Source organism: Galeopterus variegatus, unplaced genomic scaffold (assembly GCF_000696425.1).
Source record: "Galeopterus variegatus unplaced genomic scaffold, G_variegatus-3.0.2 Scaffold675, whole genome shotgun sequence".
Classification (NCBI taxonomy): Eukaryota; Metazoa; Chordata; class Mammalia; order Dermoptera; family Cynocephalidae; genus Galeopterus; species Galeopterus variegatus.
Window position 1 is genome coordinate 217,999 of NW_007726786.1, and position 7,659 is coordinate 225,657.

The window sequence follows — 7,659 nt, forward strand, 5'->3', positions numbered from 1 at the left end:
GGCGCCACTTGGCGACCAGAACCAGCGGACAACACGGGTAGGCGGGAACTTGGCCCGAGAGGAACACAGAGTCCTTTCCCAAACTGGATTCCTCTGAGCGAAGCCAGACGGTGCCATCCTCATTTTACAGGGACATAAAGAGGCCCGGGACGCCAACAGCCAGCTGTGGCCAGAGCCCTGTCACTGACCCAGGAACACTCGCCCTAGGAACCCTAGAAAACTTCGGGAGCTTTTAATGGGGCTGAGAAGGAAGCGAAGAGCCCCGCACTCCGTCCCGAGAGTGAGCCCACACAGGTCGCACGATCAGAGCACCAGGAGACAGGCCGCCACCCTCTCCCTCTCGCAGCTAACCGTGCTGACACCCAGCCCTGCCTACTGTCCCCCGCTTCCTTTGTGGTCCATCCTGTCCCCAAAGCGTACTAAACGCGGGCAGCTCTCTCTCCACCCTGGAGGAGATTCGGGACTCCTAGGTTCCCGCCCTGGAGAGCGCCGCGCTGGGATGGGCAGGGGCGAGGCAGCTGGACGTGGCTGGGGGAGGCCGGACGAGGGGCACCCGCCCGGGAGGGGTTAACCAGACTCCACCGGGCCATTTCTCCCTCTCCCCCAGGAGCCACTTCAAGTGGTTGTCGCCCCTCTGGGCACGTGTCGCTGTCCGTCTGCGTCAGCGCTGGGTAAATAGATGACTGGCCGACAGCGCCGGGCGGGGCTATTTAAGAGGCAGCCTCCAGCCCGCCCACCCTTGAACTTGGCTGGGCGGCTGGGCTGCTGGGCTGCTCCGGTGGACACGCTAAGCCAGTTGCGTCTTCATCCGAAGGTAGGTCCCTCCGCTCGCCGGCAGGGATCCAAGTGTCATGTGTCTCTGAAGAACGCTGTGTTCAGTTTTGTGCCCTTTCCCATTTCGTTTTCCTACTTTGTGTCTTGCCTCCGACAGCTCGGAAGACATTCCTGAAAGTCAGAAATAACGGTGCTGGATCTAAAAATGAGGGCTGAGTGGGGAAAGCTGTGTTAGAGACGTTCACACATCCGCATCATTTTTCTCTTTTGCGTACAATGCTGAAATATCCATTCGCTAGGATTCGCACGCAAATAGGATTTGTTAGCTGTTACAGCGCGATGCGATGCACTCTGCAACCTTTCCATGTAAAATACCACGGGGTTTTACGATTTAAGTTCATTTTCTAAATGCTGAAAAAAAAAAAAATACAGAGCTTTAAGGGCAGAAATGCGCGGGTGTTTTATCAGCTTGCAGATCTAAAATGCAGCAGGGCTTTGGCAACCACTGAGGGCTGGGCGCATATTCTGAATTTTTAAACCCTGCCTATGTTTTGCGTAGTGGTTTGAGGAAACTTTATAGATATGGTTTTTATTTGTTGCTTCTACATTTTAAATTGTGCTCTTCTCTCCCCCCCACCCCCATTTATTTCTGTATCGAAAGCTTCTTAGCTATCTGGAAGGTGCCACCTTTCTTCAAGGGTCTCATTTCTCCTACGGAGTCTTCTCTTTAACATATTTTTCAGACTGTGTTTAATCTCGCGCTTTTCCAGTTAGAAGAGAGACACTCTACAAACGCTGCCTCAAACTTAAGGAAAGCAGAAGGCATTCCTTCTGCTAAACGTGTCAGGAAACAGGGTCTCTACGCCCTGGCACCGGGAGTGGATTACCCAAAGTACGAGCCGGGCGCACCGGGACGCGCGCGCTGTGGCCACTCGGCCGCGGTCCGCGCCTGGCGAGCCCTCGTGCTTGCGCCCGCCTGGCGGGTCTGGAGCGCCCGATTTGATCTGAGCCCGCTTCTGGGTGCCCGACCCTCCGCAGTAGCCCGCGGATGCCAAGGCTTTTCGTTAACGTCCCCTCCCCTTCGCTCTCCACAGCCATGAACAGCGGCGTGTGCCTGTGCGTGCTGATGGCGGTACTGGTGGCGGGCGCCCTGACGCAGCCGGTGCCCCGCGCAGATCCCGCTGGCTCCGGGGTGCAAAGGGCAGGGGAGGCGCCCCGGAGGCAGCTGAGGGCCGTGCAGAGGACGGACGGGGAGCCCCGAGCGCGCCTGGGCGCGCTGCTGGCCAGATACATCCAGCAGGCGCGGAAAGGTAAGGGTGCTGCCTCCCCTCCTTGACTTCGGCCCCTGCTCCGGGCCCCCAGTCCTGAGCCTCTTGTGCAGCGCCCGCCTGACGGAGGTAACCCCCTGGGAGGAAACACAGACTGCACGTTGAGCTAAGTTTTTCACCGTTCTTCCCTGAGTTACACTGCGGCAGACAGTGCAGTGTTCCGGACGTCCTCTGCAGCAAACTGAGAGAGGGTGTGGAATCCTGTTTTTTTAAAAAAAAACTTTCTTTGAACTAATTTTTGGTATGCTGTTGCTGTTTAAGATCAACACCATTTTATGAAGATATTAAAAGATAATTACTGAATCTTCTAGCAGGAGGTGATCAATGCTGAGAATGCTTCAGAAAAAAAAACTTTCTTTGAACTAATTTTTGGTATGCTGTTGCTGTTTAAGATCAACACCATTTTATGAGGATATTAAAAGATAATTACTGAATCTTCTAGCAGGAGGTGATCAATGCTGAGAATGCTTCAGATCTGACAACAGTTTAAAAAGAAATGACCCAACAGGCAAAAAAAAAAAGTGACGATGTGTAGTGGGAGGGAAGAATCAGTCACATTTTTGAGTTTTCCTTGGTAGTGACTTAAAATAATCATGCAGGGAGAGATGTGTTTGTTTTTATTTTGCTGTTGGAGAAATGGTCCCGGTTGCAGTAAGAGCTGAACAAATTACAGTTCTTTCAGCATCTTCCAGGAATAAGGTGATCGTCCCACCCACTAGCTAAGTGGCGTGCAGACAGACCCTTTCGCGGGCCTGACTTTCTCATCTGCAGAGAGAAGATGAGGCTAGAGTTCCCCGAAGCCCCCTCCCACTCTTCATGTACATGAGTCAGAGGGAGGCTCATCTACCTCTTGCGGTCCTTAGGATCATGAATTGACTGGGGCAGTTTTTCCTACCAAGTTTATCCACAGTGACACTGAAGATGAACGGTGGCTGTGCAGCAGTGTGCTAACCTGGACCGACACAGCAGGAGGTTACAGCCATTCAGCAGATGCTGCTGGGAGGGCTGTGGGAGGTGGGCTCCCTTTCCCATGAAGCTCTCTTACCCAGTTGTGTCAGGGCGTGGACCTGAACCTTAACTCATGGCTCGACAGGAGAGGGAGAAAATGGAGGGCTCGGCTCTCCAGAGTCTCCCCTGGTTTCATATGAAGTTGAGACTGGGGTCTTTTGACCAGGGGACTTCAGAAGGAAAAAACGGCAGGTGATTTGTTATTTTTCTTCCTCTCTTTGGGAAATTGCTTCAACTACCAACTTCTGTTTTGCTTTTTGGGTTCCTGCTGTCTGAAAGTAATTTAGTATCTGTCTCCAGATGTGGGTTGAATTTCAACCAGACCAGTCTGAAATATCCTTAGCTTTTCATTGAGCCATAAATCTGGAAACCCCCCTCCCCAACTTTAGGAAAGATCCAAGAGAAACAGTTCTAGGAAGAAAAACATAAATAAAAGCTACTTACCAAATTATTTCCTGGAACTAACACTTGCCAGTGGCTCTTATAGCACAAACATTAGTTAGAAAGCTCTTCCTCAAACCACCCCCCACCCCCTTACCTTTTGCCTTCAGCTTGTGTGTCAATCAAACCCAGGTGAGAACAGCGGTCACTCCGAAATTCAGCTGCCAACACTCAGGAGCAGCACCAGCTAGAAAACAATCATACTCTCCTATCTGACAAATTAAGCCAGGAATAAATATTTACACATATAGATACTGCATGGCTTCCTTGAATATTTTACATATTTTGAGATTAAATCAGATTTTTACTCAACTATAGTATATATTATGCTTAAAGGTTCTAAACAAGAAATGTACTTTTTGAGCAGTACTTAAGAGTTTATCATTAGAAATTGTCTGCAGAGCTTTTAATGGTCTGAGGAGAAGCAATTCTATTGAAGGATGGTGCAGGGAGGCATCTAGTGACATAGTGGCATTTAGTGCACACCTGCTCCATGCCTGGCAAAGCCCCAATGCTACATCTCTCAGTCATCGCAACAGCCCTGCACAGTAAGCATTGTTATGCTCATTTTGTCTGTGCGTAAGCCAGGGCTCTACAAGAGTGAGTAACCTACATGTGTCTGCACATCTGGGAAGCAGCAGGGCTGAGGGTCTAGCCAGGTACTGACCTCCCCGAAGGGTCTGGAAGCCATTCAGCTCCCCAGCTGTACTGCTCATTCTGTGTTTTAATGTTAAAGGAGCCAGGCCCTTCAATTGAATTCTAGGTCCCTCCCCTGTGTCAGGCACTGGGAAAGTGAGTGAGGATCCTGGTAAGTACACATGACGTGAGGACTGAGCTGTGTGTGGGATGGGAAGTTGCGTGTGTAATAACTGCAGCTTCCATGGCTGGACACAGTGCCCCCACCAACAGCTGAGGCTGCTTGCTCACGTTGAAGCTGTCACTCTGCTTCCATTAGATAGAAATTCAGGTTGTGCCCAGCTCTTAGAGTGGACATTCATCATCAGAGCAGGCAGCAGGATGGGTCAGATTTCCACGTGACTGTGTACAGGTAACTGGGTCTTCAGGTTTTGCTGATTTCAAGGACTAATGTTTCACCTGGAAGGTGCTGAACAATTAAACAGCAGGGGCTGATTTTCTCCTGCATAGGCTGGGAATATGTGCAAAAAGGACTGGGATGTGCTGAGTTGACTCTTGGTTCCAAAACTTGAAAGGATGCGGGAGGGGAGAGAAAGGGTAAGGATGTTGTTCTGTGTAGCTGTTTCCTGTTTTTTAATTTAGTTTGCTTAATTTTGTGACACCATAAGACAGAGTAACTGCCTCTGCAGTGTCATTTATCAGTAAAAAAAAGCCACAGTCTGACTCTGCTCCACCTCTGGGCAGGAGTTGGCCAGGGCAGCCTCATGCAGAAGGGCCATATGTCAGCACCACGAGAAGTGGGGACATTGTGCCCCCCAACACCATGGGAACCCTTGAGCATCCTCCTCTCTTCTACTCCTGAATTGGCCTGTACTTTGTCTATTGACATCCCTAAATGGCCTTTCTTAACCATTAGTTTGCGCAGGACAAGGTGTTATATTGATATCATACCCCATGAGGCCACTGTCTATGATCTGTGAGCTAGGACTATGTCACATGCCTCCAAAAAAACCACCTGTCCATGTCCCTGCTCACTCAATGTGAATTATACATGAGGATCATGCTTTCCTAAGGACTCTGCCATCCCAAAGGACCCATTTCAGGTTCAGTTCTTGTTTTTGGTCAAAACAGCTGATTTAAATTACCTCTTTTCCTACCTCTCACTCACACTGTCAGATTCAAGTCTTCCTTGATGGTTGCTGAGCTGCCAAGATTTGAGTCTGACAGTGTGTCTTTTTCTGAATATCATATTTTTAAAAGAATGTACCTTTCAAATTAACAACTTTTAAACAGTATTTATATAGCAATGGGACTTGAGTCCACTTTTTTAACCATTCCAACATCAAGATATTGTAATTGCACTACCTTAATAACAAGAGCCCTCCAGACAGGTAAGATACGTTCGGGAACATTAAGGGGTGAGACCAAGAAATGGGTACATACTGCAGAAGCCGTGGTTGTCTTTTGCTGAGGGCCAACTACACAAGGAAAACACCCTGAGGGGTAGGGAGACAAAGGAAAACCTAGGCAAGTCAGTCTCTGCAAGGCAGGAGGACATGAACCCACCTAAATACTTGCAGAACACAAAACACACCTGTAAGTAGTAAACATTGCCCTCTCTCCAGTTACACAGTCATGGGTCTTTCTTCTCTCCTATAATTTTCTCCAGCAATTCTATTACCTTGATAACTCTTTGATACCTCTAAGAAGGTGTATGTTATATATTTTGTCTAGCTTTTTCCATTGTTCTCCTTCACAAATTGAACTAGTGATGTTCTTATATATAATGCTCCTGTTTCCTTCCTCCCCGCCCCTTGTAGCTCCTTCTGGCCGAATGTCCATCATTAAGAACCTGCAGAGCCTGGATCCCAGCCACAGGATAAGTGACCGGGACTACATGGGCTGGATGGATTTTGGCCGGCGCAGTGCCGAGGAGTATGAGTACCCCTCCTAGGGGACCCGGCCTCCGACAGCCCGCCGGGAAGCAGCCTCCCGATGCAGAGGAGGCAGGATAAGAAAGCAATCGCACTCATAACTTGTCTCTGAAGTTTGACATTTTAAGTATCTATTTATTACGTTTTCAATCTGTAAGATTGTCCAGTGCAACCACACACCTCAGCAAAATTGTGCAAATGGAAGACAAAATGTTTCCTTCATCTGTGATTCCTGGTCCTAAAATGTTGCTATGCTATTAAAGTGATTTCATTCTGCCCCCCATTCTATGTCTACTGAGGGCAAAGGGCTCCTCAAAATGTGTGAGGGAAGCCTGATGTGCAGTGCCCAAGGATGAATCTCTGCAGCAGACAGTTCCAGAAAGGGCTTGAGACATGGGGGTCGGGCGTGGAGCTGACTTCCCTGCTGCAGACAAGGCGGGCAGTGAAAGGGTCTTCTGTGGTCAGCTCGGGCCCAGCCCTGGCTATCCTGATTCCTGATCTCGTCTGCCAGCCCCACCCCACACCAGGTTTCTTTGGGGTTTTCTCAGCCTTTAACTAAGTTACAGGGCAGTGCCAGGCAGTGTGTTTGCATGCGTCTGATCACCCCATAGCCCTGTGACACCAAGGTTATCGTCCTTCCTTTGCAGATAAGGACACAGGCTCTGTGTGTATGACTGGTTCACGTGTCCCAGCTTAGTGCGCCTAGGTTGATGGGACTTCCATCACTCTAGCACTTCTCAACCTCTAGAGTACACAGGAATCACCGGGGAATCTTGTTAAACTGCACATTCTGACTCAGCAAGTCTGGTCCGGGGCCCAAACAAGTTCCCAGGTGATGGCAGTGCTGGTCCCAGCCCACACTTAGAGTGACGATGGTGCAGAGAAGAGTCTATGAATGCTTCCCCCTTGAGCCCCACTGTATTCCAGAGTCAGTGGGCATGTTGGGAGGACTGTGGTAGTTAGCAGACGCTGTCCTCTCATGGGCTGATTGGTTGTTAGTTCTCTGTAGGGATGAGTCAAGGCAACTAGTCCAATGGAACACCCGGAGACGATCTAATACCCACCTCCCACAGTGCCTCTTTTCCATGCCTCCCGGTTGAAGCCTCCAGGAACCTCAGATCCTTGTCCCCCAGAGATCACAGTGGCCCAGTGCAGCAGGACATGGCAACCCAAAAGGGAACAGATGTTGAAGAAAATATTGGCAAATCAATAACTGGTCTCAAAGGGGCCCTCCCTGGCCACCTCTGGCACTCAGCACCATCTTCCTTAGCAGATGCAGGGAAAGTCATTGGAGGGAGCCCCCAGGAAGACTGGGTCAGCACAGTTCTTAACTTGAGCTGACATTAGGATTCAGTGTAAAACAGACTCCAAATAGATGGCACACTTTATTATTCCCTCCTGAGGTCTCTACCTCATTCAGTGCCTACGATTTGGTCTTCAAGACTGCCTCATCTTAGGTATCCAATCCCCATTCAGTCTCAAGTATCAAGATGCCTGTGTTTTTAGCATGTGTGTACACACACACACACACACACACA

At 49.5% G+C, this 7,659-nt stretch overlaps 1 protein-coding gene across 1 annotated transcript; it reads left to right on the forward strand.

Annotated features, from left to right (window-relative positions):
• The first annotated feature begins 754 nt into the window (after window positions 1-754).
• Window positions 755-6,404, forward strand: CCK (cholecystokinin). Its single transcript, XM_008571290.1, has 3 exons — window positions 755-814; window positions 1,869-2,084; window positions 6,008-6,404. The coding sequence occupies exons 2-3, from the start codon at window positions 1,871-1,873 to the stop codon at window positions 6,139-6,141; spliced, it is 348 nt and encodes a 115-aa protein (XP_008569512.1). The 5' UTR covers window positions 755-814; window positions 1,869-1,870; the 3' UTR covers window positions 6,142-6,404.
• Window positions 6,405-7,659: the final 1,255 nt, after the last annotated feature.

Bases quoted from the DNA above. Each gene is read 5' to 3' on its own strand.
- CCK (XM_008571290.1), top strand. From the start codon at position 1,871: ATGAACAGCGGCGTGTGCCTGTGCGTGCTGATGGCGGTACTGGTGGCG. The intron at 2,085-6,007 runs GTAAGGGTGCTG...CGCCCCTTGTAG, and splicing joins CATCCAGCAGGCGCGGAAAG to CTCCTTCTGGCCGAATGTCC.